A 17,532-nucleotide genomic window follows, 5' to 3' on the forward strand; every position below is an offset into this window, starting at 1 on the left:
CAAAATCAAAGTGCTTTCATGCCTACAAGGAAGCAGTGTGGAAGGAGCTCAGCGGAAGGCAGGAGACCTGCGTCCTAATCCCCACTCTGGCACTTGCCTGCTGCATGGCCTTGGGCAAATCCCTGGGCTTCGTTTTTTCACCTGTAAAAAGGGAATTAAAATATTTGTTCTCTCTCCTTTTGAGATTGTAAGCCCTATGAGGAATGGGGACTAGGTCCAATCAGATGAATTCGCACATACCCCAGTGCTTGGCACATAGTAAGTGCATAACAGCTAGCACTATAATTATATTACTATAATAATAATGATACAAGGTAATCAGGTTGTCCCACGTGGGGCTCACAGTCTTAAACCCCATTTTACAGATGAGGCCACTGAGGCACAGAGAAGTTAAGTGGCCTGCCCAGAGGCACACATCTGATAAGTGTGACAAGTGGTCCGGTATTATAACCCATGACCTCCGACTTCCAAGCCTGTGTTCTTTCCACTGAGCTATGTTGTTCCTCCATGATTACAGCAATTTTTCTACCTTCATATCCCTTTAGAATAGATGGGGCAGGTATCATCATCAGTGATATTTATGAAGCACTTACTGTGTGGAGAGCACTGTACTAAGTACTTGGGGAGAGTACCATACAAGAGTGGGCAGACATGTTACCCGTCTTACTAATTCCCATTTTCTTGATGATGTAAGTAAGGCTAAGAGGGTTTAAGTAATTTGTCCAAGATGACTCTGCAGGTCAGCGGCAGGATCTGAATCAGAACCCAGGCCTCCTGGCTCCCAGACTGCTACTTTTCCCAGTGTATCCCCCTCTTGGCCTCAGTGACTCAGTGGTATTTGTTGAGCACTTCATGTGTGCAGAACTCTGTACTAAGCACTTGGGAGAGGACAATATAACCATTGGTATATTTTCTTGCCCACAGTGAGCTATCGATCAATCAGTGGTATTCATTCATTGATTCATTGAATCGTATTTCACCCGGTCGTATTTATCGCGGGCTTCCTGTGGGCAGAGCACTGGATTAAGCATTTGGGAGAGTGCAGAATAACAGTAAGCAGACACATTCTCTGCCCACAATGAGCTTACAGTCCAGAGGATGAGCTTGGCTTACTATGCGCAGGGCACTATACTAAGCACTTGGAAGAGCACAATACAGCAGAATTAGTAGACACGTTCCCTTTCCAAAATGAAGTTGTTGTCCCTGGAACCCTCAATGTTTGATGCTAGGAAAAGCAGAAGAAGGCCTGCGGGATGGGGAAGGTTAAGTAGCTCTGAATCCCTTGTTAGAAGGGTCGAAGACAGGGACTCCGCCTCATTTCTTGCTTAGGACCTGGGTTCTAATCCCAGCTCTGCCCCTTGTCTGTTGGATGACCTTGGACAGGTCACTTAATTTCTCTGGCCCTCAGTTTCCTCATCTGTACAACAGGGCTTAAGAATGTAAGCTCCATGTGGGACAGAGATTGTGTCCAACTTGATTACCTTGTATCTACCCCAGCACTTAGAACCGTGTCTGGCACATAGTAAACGTTTAGCAAATGCCATTAAAGAAGAAAGGATCTTTGTCTACAGGGGGAGATGGACATTAAAAGAGATTAGGGATAGAGGAAATCATAGAGAATAAGAATATTTGTATAGGAGATGGGCAGGGAATGTGTCTACCGACTCTTTTGTATTCTCCCAAGTGCTTAGGACAGTCTTCTGCATACAGTAATTGCTCGATAAATACCATTTATTTGATTACCAATTGATAAGTACTTTGGGGCTGGAATGAGTATTGGGTGGTCCAGCCAAAAAGCAGGGGTCCCCACTGGGCGGGGTGGGGAGGGGGTGAAACATAGCCCTCAGATTGACACCTGCCCCACCTGAAGTTAGGTGTTCCGGTAAACTAGTCTGAAGATTGGTGAATTGTGATTCCGGGCAGCCGTTTTTATAAAGTAGAGAGTTCCTCTCTTTAATATTATTTTAAGCCTTAGAATCAAAGAGTTAAGAAGATTGACTTTTTCCCATTGACTCACTGACTCACAGAGCGAGTCAGTGTAATCTCTCTGAGTCTCTATCAGTTCCTTTTCCGTGGATAAGAGGTAGCCAACGAAGAATTTGAAGTTAGTGTGAAGGATCTCCGGCCACCACCATTGTTATCAGAAAAATTGAGTGCGGTGTTCTGGGTTCCATGCAAATGCCGCATCATCCGTGCACTTGGATCTCTACCCTTGGCTGATGGATGATAATAATGATGATGGTATTTGTTAAGATATTCACCCCACCCTCAATCCCACTGCAGTTACGTACAAATCTGTAAATTAAATTATATAAATGTCTGCCTTTCTAGACTGTAGGCTCTTTTTTTTTTTCATGGTATTTGTTAAGTGCTTATTATGTGTCAAGCACTTAATAAGCATGGCGGAAAGAGCACGGGCCTGGCTTCTAATTCTGGCTCTGCTGCTTGTCTGCTCCTGTGATCTTGGGCAAGCACTGCACTTCTCCGGGCCTCAGTCGCCTCATCTGTAGCATGGGGATTAAGACTGTGAGCCCCATGTGGGACGTGGGACTGTGTCCAACCTGATTGTCTTGTACCTACCCCAGCACTTAGTTCAGTGACTGGTGTGTAGTAAGCCTTTAAAAAATGCCGCATGGGACTCACAGTCCAAGTAGGAGGGCGAACAGGTACTGAAGCCCCGCCTTGCAATTGAGGAAACTGAGACTCAGAGAAGTGGAGTGACAGTAGGTCACACAACAGACCAGTGGTAGAGCTGGATTCGAATCCAGGCCCTCTTGCTCCCAGCCTTGTGCTCTTTCCACTAGGCCAGATTTACTGTGTGCTTGATATAGTAACAGGAGAAGAAACAGGAATTAGAACCCACGTCTTCTGGTTCCCGGGACTGGGCTTTATTCATGAGTACAGGCTGCTTCCCTGTGGTTCCCTGGTGCGTAGTAAGCACTTAACAAATGCCATAATTATTATTATCCCATCCTAGCTCATTTTCTTCACCCTTCTCAATCAATCTGGTATTTACTGAGCTCTCACTGTGTGCCTAGCACCGTACTAGGTGCTTGGCTAACCTCCTCAGACCAACCTACGCCCTGTGCCTCTTTCTCTTCTCCTCCCAAGTCCTCCTCCACTTCTGCATTTCCCTTCCCCTTTAGCTAATAGTTCACTGCTTCCCTTATCTTCAGAGCTCTTCTGAAATCACATCTCCTCTGGTAGGCCTTCCCTGATTGATTTTAAATGTCCCTAGTTTATCTTCCCAACAACCCCTTCAGTGGCAAGTAATTAATTCTTCACCTCTTACGGCGTATGTATGATCTTGAATACCCCATTCCTTAAGAACTAATTCACATGTATATTCCCCTTTTTCTTTCTTCCTCCTGTCTTTTGTTTTTTTAATGACATCTATTAAATAGTTATTATGTTCGAGGCACTGTGCTAAGTGCCGGGCTAGTTAGATACAGGCTAATTAGGTCGGAATCAATCCATATCCGCCATGGCGCTCCAAGTCCTAATCCCCATTTTCAGATGAGGCAGCTGAGGCCCTGAGAAGTGAAGCGACTTGGCCAAGGTCACACAGCCGACAGGCGTCTGCCTTCCCTCTCTGGATTACAAAGCCGGGCATCAAACCCAGGGATCGAACCCTCCGGTTCCACTGAACTCTCCTAAATGCTCAGCGTGGTGCTTTGCACATTGTAGGTGGAGAATAAATACTCTTGGGATCAACAGCCATGATGGTATTGAATCCCCATGATTAGACGGTAAGCCCGTCACAGGGCAGGAACTGTCTCTATCTGTTACCGATTTGTACATTCCAAGCGCTTAGTACAATGCTCTGCACATAGTAAGCGCTCAATAAATACTAATGAATGAATGAATGAATGAACACCCTGATGTGGTGGTGATGGTGGAGAGGTGTGAGTGTGGAAGCGGTGTGGGGGGTATGGATGAAGAGGGAGAAAAGAGGGGAGAGAAGGAGGGTCTGCTCACTTCCCCCTTGGTTTGTTCCCTCCCTCTCCACTCCCCTTCTCCCCTCTCTCTCAGTCTGGTCCCCTCCCCATATTTATTGAGTGTTTACAATGTGCGGAACACTATACCAAGCACTTGGGAGAGTGCAGTACAACAAGAAACGGATACATTCCCTGCCCACAATGAGCCACCGCGTCTTTAGCGTTACCATAGTAGAACCGATGTCTATAGAAAGAGTTCCTTCCCAGGGGTTGAAATCAAATCCATCCTGACATAAAGGGCGGAAGAACATGTTTAGTAGTGCTTAAATGATCTTTGAAAGTGACTTTGCGATTACCGTTTCAGTATTGTACAGATAATCTTGCTTTGTGTCGTAGAGTCTGTTCCCTTTACATCTCGACTGCCTAGATCTGCAAACCTTAAAGCCTTTTTGCCCCTCCCCCTACCCTTTTCTCTCTCCTAGCTCTTTGACAGATTGAAAGATGAAAATCCCGAATTTAAAGAGAAAATCATAGCAGTCAACAGTGAACTCACACAACCCAAACTGGCCCTCAGCGAAGAAGATCAAGAGACCATCATCGATTCTGTTAATATTATATTCCACTGTGCTGCTACCGTCCGATTCAATGAATCCCTTAGGTAAGTCTGGGCGTCGAACGTATATCATTCCCCCTGAAATCTCATGCCTCTTACTCTGTTTAAAGGCTTAATAAAGAATAGAGGGTTTTTTGGGTTGTTTTTCCTGTTTGTTCTGTAAAACTATTTTTCAGTCAGTTTATGTTGAAATTATTGAGTGTGCAGTTGGCCCATGCTTTGTGGTTTTCTGTGACTCCCTCAAAGTTTCAAAATAACTTCCTTTCCCGCCCTCCCCCTCAACCCTTCCCAGCTAAAAAGCCTTGAGTGGTTTTTTTTTTTTTTGTTTTAACATGAAAGATAAGCTCTCGCCAAAGTTAAGCTCGATCTGCAGTGGAGCTAAAATGGGTGCAGAATTTTCTTCTTGAGCGCCTACTATGTGCAGGTACTGTGTTAGGTGCTGGGGTAGATGCAGGCTAATTAGGTTGGATGCAGTCCGTTCCCACTTGGTGCTCACGGTCTTAATCTCCATTGTAGAGATGAAACAGCTGAGGTCCAGAGAAGGTAAGTGACTTGTCCAACGTCATCCAGCAGACATGTGGCAGAGCCGGGTTCGAACCCAGTTCCTCTGACTCCCAGGCCCGGGCTTTTTCCACTAGGCCATGATGCTACTCTTCCTTCAACAGAGGAACAATTGACTGGAATCAAACTTTCATCTGCCGGGAAATCCCATCCGGATTGTATCAGGAACACTGTGGAGAAACAGCTTGATTACAAACCCCAATTTCCCCAGCTTCTGGCTAGTCTAGCTAAGATCAGGGAGGACGGAGGAAGCTGCAAGCCTTGGGCCGTCGTGGTGGCTGCAGCGAATTGGTAGAATAACACACACAAGGTGGTGTTCTAATGGGAATTATGGTATTAAGGGCTTACTGTGTGCCAAGCACTCTTCTAAGCTCTGGGATAGATACATGTTAAATCAGGTTGGACACAGTCCCTGTCCCACCTGGGGCTCACGCTCTTAATCCCCATTTTCCAGATGAGGGAACTGAGGCCCTGACAAGTGAAGCGACTTGCCCAAGGTCACACAGCAGACCTGTGGCAGAACCGGGATGAGAACCCAGGTCCTTCTGCCTCCCTCTCTATCCACTTGGCCACGTGGCCTCTCCATTGCCCTCCATCCAACCCGCAGAAGAGGTTTTGACCAAGCCCTGGCCATATACTGACTGGTCAGACTCAAACCAGGCCTTGTCGTTTGGGCCTGGCAGCGTCCCTTTCTCCTGAAACTAAATCCGCCATCTTGTATTTTTCCCCCAGCTCTCTAGGAGCTGACTCTCTCTTTTTATTTTTTATGGTATTTATTAAACATTTACTACATGCCGGGAACTGAACTAAGTGGTTGGGTAGATTCAGTGTCCCCCTTGGGGCTCCCAGCCTTCATCCTCATTTTCCAGATGAGAGAATTGATGCCCCGAGACGTGAAGTGACTTGCCCAAGGTCACACGGCAGACAGGTGGCAGAGCGGGAAGAGAACCCAGGTCCTCTGACTCCCAGGCCTGTGCTCTTCCCACTAGACCACACAGCTTTTACTTTTTCGGTTGGTAGTGCCTGGTGTTCTAAGTCATTTATCTCTGTGGTGCCTCTGTAGTTGACAGTGACTTTCCCAGCAAGGTTTAAATTTTGAACCAAATAAATCTTGAGATTTAGAAAGTTTCGCAGCAAATGTAAAGTGAGTCGGTTGAATTTTAACCAGGGTTTGCACAAGATAATTATTTTGAAGTCGAGAATTAAAATGGCGCAAGACTTTTTAATAACCCCCAGGGGGTTCAAACATCTTTAGGGACTTGCTTCAACACCGGTGTCGATGTACTTTTTGCACCTCAGACACAGTAAAAATAGGCACTATAGCATTTTGTTGCAATGAATTGTTTTGGGGAAGGGGAGAAATGCATTTCTCCAGCTGTACTCTCTCAGAGTAGAAAGTGGTTATGAAGATGAGCTGTGTTTCTGGAATTGTGAGTGGACTCAAGCTCTACTGAAGAAATAAAATTTCCTAGGTTTTTGAGTTTATTTTTTTTCCAAAGTCCTACAGTCCCTGTAGACTGAAATTTGTCTGTAAGTCACACTATTTTTTGAATAGTCTGTAGTCACTTACTGTGTGAAAGGGTTAGATACAGGCAATCAAGTTGGACATGGCCCATGTGCCTTGGTAATTGAGGTAACCAGGACTTAACATCTTCATCTCAGGTACCTCATTTGTAAAATGGAGATTAAATCCTACTCCTTCAGATTTAAGCTGTGAGCCCCACATGGGTCACTGATCTTGTACCAACCCCAGTGCTTAGAGCAGTGCTTGACACATCATAAGCACTTAACAAATCCTGTAAAAAAAGGAAATGCAGAGCACAAAACCACAGTTATGGTTCATTTCCTTTTTTTAAAAATGGTATTTATTAAGTGCTTACTATGTGCCAGGAGCTGTACTAAGTGCTAGGGTAGATACGAGCCAATCGGGTTGGACAGAGTCCATGTTCCACGTGGTGCTCTTGGTCTTAATCCCCATTTTCCAGATGAGGGACTGAGGCCCGGAGAAGTGAAGCGACTTGCCCAAGGTCACACAGCAGACAAATAATGGATCTGCAATTGGAACCCGAGTCCACACTGCTTCTCCCAAGGAAGGATTCCTTATGCAAGGAATCATTGGGACAAACACGACTAGAGTCACTTTCCCACCCGCTCCCTCACAAGACTACTTTGCCTTATTAGAATAAGGAGGCCTAGTGGAAAGAGCACAGGCCTGGGAGTCAGAGGACGTGGGTTCTAATCCCGACTCTGCACCTGTCTGCAGTGTAACCTTGGGCAAGTTACCTCACTTCTCCGGGCCTCAGTTACCTCATCTGGAAAATGGCAAGGAAGAATATGAGCCCCACATGGGACAGGGATTGTGTCCAACCTGATTACCTTGTATTTACTCTCGCGCTTAGAACAGTGCTTGGCACATAGTAAACACTTAACAAATACCACTACTATCATTATTATTTTTATTATTCTTCAGTTGGACCAGTAAATGATAAACGACCTGCCACTGGGCCAGCTATTCACTCGCCTCTTTCTTTTCCAGAGACGCCGTTCAGTTAAACGTGATTGCAACCCGCCAGCTCATCCTCCTCGCCCAGCAAATAAAGAATCTGGAAGTGTTCATGCATGTGTCCACGGCTTACGCGTACTGCAATAGGAAGCATATTGACGAAGTCGTCTACCCTCCGCCGGTGGACCCCAAGAAACTCATCGATTCCCTAGAGTACGGTTTAAAACTCTATGATATGGCCATCATCGGTGGTACTTACTGAGCGCTTCTGTGTGCAGAGCACTCTACTCGGCAGCACTTGAGAGTGCAGTACAGCAGAGTTGGTATCAGTCAGTCAGTGGTACTTATTGAGTGCTTACTGTGTGCAGAGCACTGTACTCGGAGCCTGGGAGAGTGCAGTACAGCGGAGTTAGAATCAACCAACCTATTTATTAAGCACTTAGTGTGTACAGAGCACTGTACTCGGCACTTGGTAGAATACAATACCACAGTCTGTCAGTCAGCTGTATTTATTGAGCATTTACTGGGTGCAGAGCACTGTACTTAAGCGCTTGGGAGAGTACGATATAACTGATAAGTTCCCTGCCCACAACAAACTTACAATCTAGAGGGGGAGACAGATGTGAATTTGTTGGATAAAGAATGTCTCTATCTGTTACCAAATTGTACTTTCCAAGCGCTTAGTACAGTGCTCTACTTACAGTAAGCACTCAATAAATACAATTGAATGAATGAATAAGTAAGCAAATTACAGCTATGGACGTAAGTGAGGCCGGGCTGGGGGCGGACGGTGATACAGGGAGCAAGTCTGGGTGATGCTGAAGGGAGCGGGAGAAGAGGAAATGAGGGGAAGACCTGCATAACATGTCCTGCCCACAAGGAGCTTACTATGTGCCAAACACATGATGATGATGATGATGATGGTATTTAAGTGCTAACTATGTGCCAAGCACTGTTCTAAGCGCTGGGGAAGATACAAGGTAATCAGGTTGCCCCATATGGGGCTCACAGTCTTAATCCCCGTTTTACAGATGAGGTCACTGAGGTACAGAGAAGTGAAGTGACTTGCCCAAAGTCACCCAGCTGATAAATGGCGGAGCTGGGATTAGAACCCATGACCTCTGATTCCCAAGCCCTGTTTCTTGTCACTAAGCCATGCTGCTTCTCCCCAGAGGTGAGGTTGCAGTCTATAATCTACAGGCTATTGTCATTATTCAGGCTAATAATTCACCTTTCACTATTCTCTCTGACCTGTTGAAGACACTTCTCCTCCTCCTAGGCGGTCTGTATATTCATTCATTCACTTATATTTATTGAGCACTTACTGTGTGCAGAGCACTGTCGTAAGCGCTTGGAAAGTACAGTTCGGCAACAAATAGAGTCAATCCCTACCCAAAAACACGCTAGTAACCCACCGCTGACGGAGTTATTTCTCTATGCAGCTTTGTTTATTTGCTTTACTAGAAGCAAATAATAGAAGTGAGCTTTTTATTAATCTGCCCATTAACATCTCCCTCTTCTTGTCCACGTCTCCTGCCAAGTCAGTCGATGAATAAGTTGTATTTATTGAGCGCTCACCGTGTATACAGAGCACCGTGCTAAGAGTTTGGGAGCATCGAGTACAGCAGCGTTGGTAGACACGTTCCCTGCCCACAATGAGTTTACCATCTAGAGCAAAAGACAGACGTAATATAAAGAAATACTGATGGAGATGGACATGCTGTAGGGCTGAGGGAGGGGTGAATAAAGGGTGCAAATCTAAGTGCCAAGATGACATCGAGGGGAGTGGGAGAAATGTGTCTGTTCATTCAGCCGTATTTATTGAGTGCTTATCGTGAAAGGTGAACACTAGTTTGAATAATGACGGTAGACTGTAAACTCTAGTCTGCAAGCTCATCTCTGGTTAGTAAGCTCCTTGTAGGCAGGACAAGTTAGGTAGGTCTTTTCTGACTAAGCCCTCATTTCCTCTTGTCCCGCTCCCTTCAGCGTCACCCCGACTTGCTCACCGTCCGCTCCCAGCCCCGCCTCACTTAAACCCATAGCTGTAATTTGCTTATTTATATTCACATCTGTTTCACCCTCTAGACCGTAAGTTCGTTGTAGGCAGGGAACGTGTCAGTTACACAGTACTGTGTCCTGTCCTGGGGGTTGGACATCCCCCAGTGGCAACGAGCTTACAGTGTAGAAGGGGAGTCAGACATTAATATAAATAAATAATGAATATCGCATGTGGACAATAATAATATGTATAACATTGTGTAATATATAATATTGTAATTAATAATATTATACAATTATCGTTATTACGGTATTTATCAAGCGCTTACTGTTCGCCAAGCACTGTACTAAGTGCTGAAGGCCAGTAGGATAAACTTTATTGCTGGTGTAGTAGCGTGAACCAGTATTCTCAAGGGTTCTTGGGCGGCAGTCATGTAGCACGTAAGGCCGCTTAGTGAATTTTGTAAACGTTCTCTGGGTGGCACACAAACTTCCCCCGGGTAGTCAGGGTGAAGTGAAAGCAGTGGAGGAAGGGAAAGGCGAGTTTGAAAGGCAGAAGTGAGTGGAAGCTCAGTCCTCGTTATGTCCCTGAGAAACCCACATTAAGGAAAGCGCACACTTATCCCTTCCAGCGTCACGTCGAGTGCTCTCCAGAGACAGCGAGTCTCTGGAAAATTGATGCTCCCTTATTCCCAAACAGCGCTCTCTCCAAAGAATATGGCGGAAACATGCATTATGGCAAAGCAGAGAGTACCTTTTTTTTTTTTGTTTTTAATGGTATTTGTTTAGCACTTGCTATGTGAAAAGTATGATATTAAGCAAGCTAATCGTGTTGGACACAGTCTTATGTCCTACATGGAGCTCACGATCTTAATCCCCATTTTACAGATGAGATCAGTGAGGGCCAGAGAATTGAAATGACGTGCCCAAGATCACTCCCAGGCCCTGGCTCTATCCACTGGCCATTTGGTTAAGTTTCTCTCCTGACATGCTCCTGTCTTGGTGCTTGGAGTCTTCTACCCCAAGCCTGGCTTGAAAATCAGCCTGTAGTTTGCAATCTGGGGCAAATTTGTACCTGACAGCCCAGAGGACCCTTCCAATTTGAATGTGCCATCTCCTTGTCAATACGGAACACCTTTCAGTACTGTGCTTAAAGGAAATCCCAAGTAACTCTCCCTCATTCGGATGTATATTTTAAATGCATTCTGCTTGTACTACTGCTTGAAGAAGCAGCATGGCCTAGTGGATAGAGCATGGGCCTGGGAGTCAGAAGGCCCCAGGTTCTAATCCTGGCTCTGCCACCTGTTTGCTGTGTGATCTTGGGCAGGTCCCTTCACTTCTCTGGGCTGCAGTTATCTCATCTGGAAAATGGGGATTAAGAGTGTGAGCCCCATGTGGGACAGGTTCTGCTTCCAGACCGATTAACTTTCATTCATTCAGTAGTATTTATTGAGCGCTTACTATGTGCAGAGCACTGTACTAAGCGCTTGGAATGAACAAGGCAACAGATAGAGACAGTCCCTGCCGTTTGACGGACCCCAGCTCTCTCAGGACAGTGCTTGGCATATAGTAAGCGCTTAACAAGTACCATAATTTTATTATTATTATTACTTCTACTACAACAACCGTCAGCGAGTCGTCTTCTGCAAGGGATGAGCCTGTCGCGGCCTGAAGCTTAATTGACTTGATGCCCCCTTTGATGCCTTCTTTTCTAGATGGATGGACGACGGCCTTGTTAACGATATCACTCCCAAACTGATAGGCGACAGACCCAACACATATATTTACACCAAAGCCTTGGCGGAGTACGTCGTTCAACAGGAAGGGGCTAAACTCAATGTGGCCATCGTAAGGCCATCAATCGTCGGAGCCAGTTGGAAGGAGCCTTTCCCGGTAAGCCCTCCGGAACCCTTCTGAATCGATCAGTCGATCGTCTTTTCCAAGCATGTAGGATGCGGCAAAGTTGGGAGACACAGTCGTGTGTGGACCTTTGTCTAGCCATTAGTGTGGCTTAGTGGAAAGAGCATGGATTTGGAAGTCAGAGGACGAGGGGTCTAATCCCGGCTCCTCCACTTGTCAGCTGTGTGACTGTGGGCAAGTCACTTAACTTCTCTGGGCCTCAGTTCCCTCATCTGGAAAATGGGGATAAAGACTGTGAGCCTCACGTGGGACAACCTGATGACCCTGTATCTACCCCAGTGCTTAGAACAGTGCTCTGCACATAGTAAGCGCTTAACAAATACCAATATTATTATTATTATTATTATTTCTCTGGGCCTCAGTTACTTCATCTGGAAAATGGAGATTAAAAGTGTGAGCCCCACATGGGACAGAGAAGGCACAGAAAAGTGAAGTGGCTTGCCCAAGGTCACACAGCAGGCAAGTGGTGGAGCATTTATGGGCGGCACCCCCACTGGCTACTTACTTGTTGCCCTCGCTGACCCTGTGAGGACATAATTAACGGGGACCAGAAAATGGGGCTACCCAAATCACTAGAATCGTAATCACTTCCTACTCGCAGATTCTCAGTCCTGACGTCTCCCAGACCAGACCAAAGCTTGTCTGTCACTTATGACACTTGGGAAGTAGCGTGGCCCAGTGGAAAGACCCAAGGCCCGGGAGCCGGGGAACCTGGGTTCTAATGCCAGCTCTGTCACTTGCCTGCTGTGTGACCGTGGGCAAGTCATTTAACTCCTGTGCCTCAGTTTATTCAACTGCAAACTGGGAATTCAGTACCTTATTTTCCCTCCTACTTAGACTGTGGGCTCCATACGGTATAGGGGCTGTATCCAGGATTATTAACTTTGTGTCCACCCAAGCGCTTAGAACAGTCAAGGACATGTCACCCCCCTCCTCAAAAAACTCCAGTGGTTGCCCATCCACCTCCGTATCAAACAAAAGCTCCTCATCACTGGCTTTAAAGCATTCAATCACCTTGCTCCCTCCTACCTCACCTCGCTTCTCTCCTTCTACAATCCAGCCTGCACACTTTGCTCTTTTAAGTGCTAACCTTCACTGTGCCTCCATCTCGCCCATCTCACCACCGACCCCTAGCCCAGGTTCTGCCTCTGGCCTGGAACACCCTCCCTCCTCAAATCCAACAGACTGTTATTCTCCCCCCGCCTTCAAAGCCTTATTGAACGCACATCTCCTCCAAGAGGCCTTCTCAGACTGAGCCACAGTTTTCCTCACTCGCTTCTACGTCGCCCCGACTTACTCCCTTTGCTCTTCCCCTGCTCCCAGCCCCACAGCACTAGCTGAATTACGTAGCTGTAATTTCATTTATTTGTATTGATGTCTGTCTTCCCCCCTCTAGACTGTAAGCTCATTGGGGACAGGGAAAGTCACTGTTTATTGCTGTATATTGTACTTTCCCCAGCACTTAGTAGAGTGCTCTGCACATGGTAAGCACTCAGTAAATAAGATTGAATTGAACAGTGCTTGACACCTAGTAAGCCCTTAATAAATACCATCAAAAAATAAAAAGATGAGACTCATCAGGGGGTAGCTCCCAGTGATAGTCAGCACATTCTGTCATTCCTTAGCCTGAAGCCTGGGCAAAGAGCCAAGCATAGGGGAGGAGCAAGAGGGGGGCGGTTTGCCTCTCAGAATGCATGCACATAAGGGAAAATACAGCCTTCTTACTGAGTGACACTATTTGTTATCCAAAAGGTTACTCCTGAGTGGAGCTAAGTTAGTGGGTAAATAAGCATTTAGGCAGCATAGTACATGCCCGTTCAGAAGGATAAATGATTGGAGATGTTAGCGTTGTGGAAACAAAGATTAACTACATGTCCTCAGTCACTTCACTTCTCCGGGCCTCCGTTGTCTCATCTGTAAAATGGGGATAAAACTTGTGAGCCCCATGGAGGAAATGAGTATATTTGCATCAGTTTAAGAACACTGCATAGAGAAGCAGTGTGGCCAAGTGGAAAGAGCACGGGCCTGGGAGTCAGAGGACCAGGGTCCTAATCCTGATTCTGCCACTTGTCTGCTGTGTGACCTCGGACAAGTCTCTTCTTTTCCCTGGGCTTCAGTTCCCTCATCTGTAAAATGGGGATTAAAAAACTGCGAACCCCAGACTGTAAGAATATTGTGGGCAGGGAATGTGTCTGTTTATTATTTCCTACTCCCCCAAACTCTTAGGACAGTACTCTGCACATAGTGAGCTCTCAATCAAAATGAAGGAATGAATGAATGGGCCATGGACTGCATCCAGTCTCGTACCTACCCCAGCGATTAGCACAGTGGCCGGTGCATAGTTAGCGCTTAAAAATTAGTTTGGGGTATAGAGCTGCATAAATCCTGGATCTGTCTCTGCAGTCTGATTCTGCAGTCATTTTGTCATATATAAAACCGGCATTTCTTGGATATCACTCTGGTGTTTTTCCACACCTTTCATATCGATTTTTCCCTCCCTTGCCTTTTGGAGGGCAGCTCATCCTGCCAACTTCTTGCTCGGGACCTTCCCAAAAGCACACAGCAGCGGGGCTGGAGAGTTCCCAAAGCAAACACATTTTGCGCTGTGATCAAAGAAGCAGACTTGTCACATTTGAACCCAAGGTGCTGATATGGAAATTGTATATCCTGCGGATGGTTATTCAGTGCCCTGGTCGATCGTGTTACCGCAAATTTGTGAGCAATTGTGAGCAATTGCCTCTAAATTGGTTCTTTCTTGACCTAACAGGGATGGATCGATAACTTCAACGGACCCAGTGGCCTCTTCATTGCTGTAAGTAAACTTCTCGATACGGTTAATGCCTGTAGAGCTGCCACTCATCCCTTCCAGGGTCAAGTAGAATAATAATGATTATAATTAACAATAATTGTGGTATTTGGTAAGCGCTTACTGGGTGCCAGGCACTGTTCTAAGAAGCAGAAGCAGCGTGGCTTAGTGGAAAGAACCCGGGCTTGGGAGTCAGAGGTCATGGGTTCTAATCCCTGCTCCACCACTTGTCAGCTGTATGACTTTAGGCAAGTCACTTAAATTCTCTGTCCCTCAGTTACCTCATCTGTAAAATGGGGGTTAAGACTGTGAGCCCCACCTGGGACAACCCGATGACCTTGTATCTACCCCAGTGCTTCAAACAGTGCTCGGCACGTAGTAAGCCCTTAACAAATGCCATCATTATGATTCTAAACACTGGGTTGGGTACAAGCAAATTGGATTGGGCACAATCCCTGTCACACATGGGGCTCACAGTCTCAATCCCCATTTTACAGATGAGGGAACCGAGGCCCAGAGAAGTGAAGTGACTCGCTCAAGGTTACACAGCCAACAAGTGGCAGAGCTGGGAGACAGAATCCTGGTCCTTCTGACACCCAGGCCCGGGCTTTATCCACTAGGCCATGCTGGTACTCTGGACCCGTGGCAGTGGAAACCAGACAAGTTTCCTCTATCATCTCATTCCCCTTCTCCAAAGCGAGGGGTGTGCTTAGGCTGTGCACACCCCTTTTCTTCCTTGACATGCCCAGCTTGTCTGTGGGCTGACAACCACAGGGGAGGCTCCTGTGAGTGATTACTCTCCAAACACTTACTACAGTGCTCAAAACATACAAGGGATTGATTGACCAGTAGGCTCCACTGCCTAGAGAACCAGCTGTCCAAGCCAGTAAGCCTAAAAGCTGTCAGCTCTCCACACTTGGCTTCTCTGGCCCAGTGGAAATAGATGGGCCTGGGAGTCAGAAGGACCTAGGTTCTAGTCCCAGCTCCGCCACTTGTCTCCTGGGTGACCTTGGGTGTGTTGTTTCAGTTACCTCATCTGTAAATGGGGATTAAGACTGGGAGCCCCAAGTGGGGCATGGACTGTGTTCAAACTGATGAGCTTGAGTTTACCCAGTGCTTATTACGGTGCCTGGCAAATAGTAAGCGCTTAACAAATACCATTTAATTAAAAAAAAAACAACACCTAGCCGTTTCCAGCCTAAACTAGCCTCTTTGCCTATTGGCATGATTGATTCCCTCTCCACCTCTTTGTTCCAGACTCCTTTTCTGTCAGTGCTTGCGGTTTAAGTGTCTTACGAACATGGGGGTGTTTGTGTTTTTTGTGTGTTTTTTTTTTTGTTTTTTCCTCTAAGGCAGGGAAAGGAATCCTTCGAACAATGCGAGCTTCCAACAGTGCCCTCGCCGATCTCGTTCCTGTGGATGTCGTGGTGAACACCAGCCTAGCAGCAGCCTGGTATTCTGGAGTTAATAGGTATACCAGGTGACAGTGTGGCTTATCTCTCTCTCTCTCTCTCTCTCTCTCTCTCTAATAATCAGTTTGTATAAATAAAAAGCAAAGGTCACCATTTTCTCTTCTTCAGAAAGGGAATGTTACTGTGTATTTCAAAACCAAACCAATCCAACGAGCTGCTAAATGGTCGCATTCAAATTGACCAATCTGCTTGAGGCAAACCTAATGTTGGGTGGGGAAATCTGTGAAGCTTTACCATTCACAGCCTTAAAAGACCCTCCAAATTTGCCTCACCAGTTAACGATAAGGGGCTTTGCTGCTAGTGCATTGTTACAGTTTATCACAGAAAGGCTAAGAAGCATTATTTTGAGGTTGGGTTTTGGGTATGCCTTTAAAGAAAAAGATTTCATCTTGCCTTCTGATTGGTCTGAAAGTCTGGCAGATCTACAGTTCTTGAGGGGTAGAAGGGCATAGTTGGGGCACAGAAAAACTGAAAATGTTTACCGTGAATCAGGCGGATGGATGAGCTTCAAGATGTGGAGGGTTGTTTGGGGTACTTGGGGCTGGTGTCGTTAAGTCTTGGTTGCAAACCCTAATCCTGGTTAACGTGATATCAGCATTTAAAGTTAGGTCTTTCATGTGGACATCTGAGTCAAAATGAGAAAATCCCTTAAGAAATGCAAGGCTATAAAATGTAATTTCATTTTCACCACCAGTCCTTCTCAGGACCTCCCTAAGCCCCATTATTTAAAAATTTTTTTTTAATGGTGTTTAAGTGCTTATTATGTGCCAGGCACTGTTGGAAATGCTGGGGGAGATGCAGGTAATCAAGTTGGATACAGTTCCTGTCCCACATGGGGCTTGTGTTGTAATTCCCATTTTGCAGATGAGATAACTGAGGGACAGAGAAGTGAAGTGACTTGCCCAAGGTCACACAGCTGACCAGTGGTCCTTCTGACTTCCAGGCCCGTGCTCTATCAAAGGTGATGCCGCTTCCCTGACAGCACTCTTGTTGAAAAAGCACAGTGCCTCTTTGTCCTCTGGTAGCAAAATATGTTTGAAATTTCGTAGGTTGGATTATATATGGGTAGGGTTTTTTGGCAGTTAGCCAGGAAGGGAACTTATCTGCTAACCCTACTGTATTGTACTCTCCCAAGCACTTAGTACAGTGCTCGGCACATAGTAAGCACTGGATAAATACCAATGATTGATTGGCTTCTCTTGATGATTGACTTTTTCAGACCAAGAAACATCATGGTGTATAACTGTACGACGGGTAGCACCAATCCTTTCCACTGGGGTGAAGTTGGTATGTTCATTTCTTTTCCTTCCTCTGTTTTATAGAAAAGTTAGGATTAAGTCTTGCTAGAGTAGAAGATGTTCCATGGTTTTTTCAGACAATACACTGATAGAGATTATATATTGGTAGGCATTTTGGAAGTGATTATAAGTAGCAGTTGAAGATATAAAAGGCCACTTCATTTTTTAAAAAATAGTATTTGTTAAGCGTTTAGTATGTGTCAAGCACTGTTCTAAGCGCTGGGATAGATATGAGTCAATTAGGTTGGACACAGTTCCTATCTCGCATGGAGCTCACAGTCTAAATAGGAGGGAGACCAGAACCGAGGCTCAGAGAAGTTGAATGACTTGTGCAAGGTCACACAGCAAGAGGTTGGCAAAGGTGGGATTAGAACCCAAGTCCTCTGACTTGCAGGCCAATGCTCTTTCCGCTAGGTCACGCTG

General features: G+C 45.9%; 1 protein-coding gene across 4 annotated transcripts in view; it reads left to right on the forward strand.

The window, feature by feature from the left end:
• The window catches only part of FAR1 (fatty acyl-CoA reductase 1), an 81,486-nt gene that overhangs the window by 46,174 nt on the left and 17,780 nt on the right, over positions 1 to 17,532 (forward strand). For 2 of the 4 annotated variants that reach the window (XM_029059972.1, XM_029059974.2), the window contains exons 3-8: positions 4,421 to 4,596; positions 7,649 to 7,828; positions 11,329 to 11,506; positions 14,301 to 14,345; positions 15,692 to 15,819; positions 17,031 to 17,098. In XM_029059972.1, the coding sequence (XP_028915805.1) occupies positions 4,421 to 4,596; positions 7,649 to 7,828; positions 11,329 to 11,506; positions 14,301 to 14,345; positions 15,692 to 15,819; positions 17,031 to 17,098 (775 nt within the window). The remainder of the gene's footprint in view (positions 1 to 4,420; positions 4,597 to 7,648; positions 7,829 to 11,328; positions 11,507 to 14,300; positions 14,346 to 15,691; positions 15,820 to 17,030; positions 17,099 to 17,532) is intronic. The other 2 variants (XM_029059973.1, XM_029059975.1) reach the window with 1 other exon arrangement.

Source organism: Ornithorhynchus anatinus, chromosome 3 (assembly GCF_004115215.2).
Source record: "Ornithorhynchus anatinus isolate Pmale09 chromosome 3, mOrnAna1.pri.v4, whole genome shotgun sequence".
Classification (NCBI taxonomy): Eukaryota; Metazoa; Chordata; class Mammalia; order Monotremata; family Ornithorhynchidae; genus Ornithorhynchus; species Ornithorhynchus anatinus.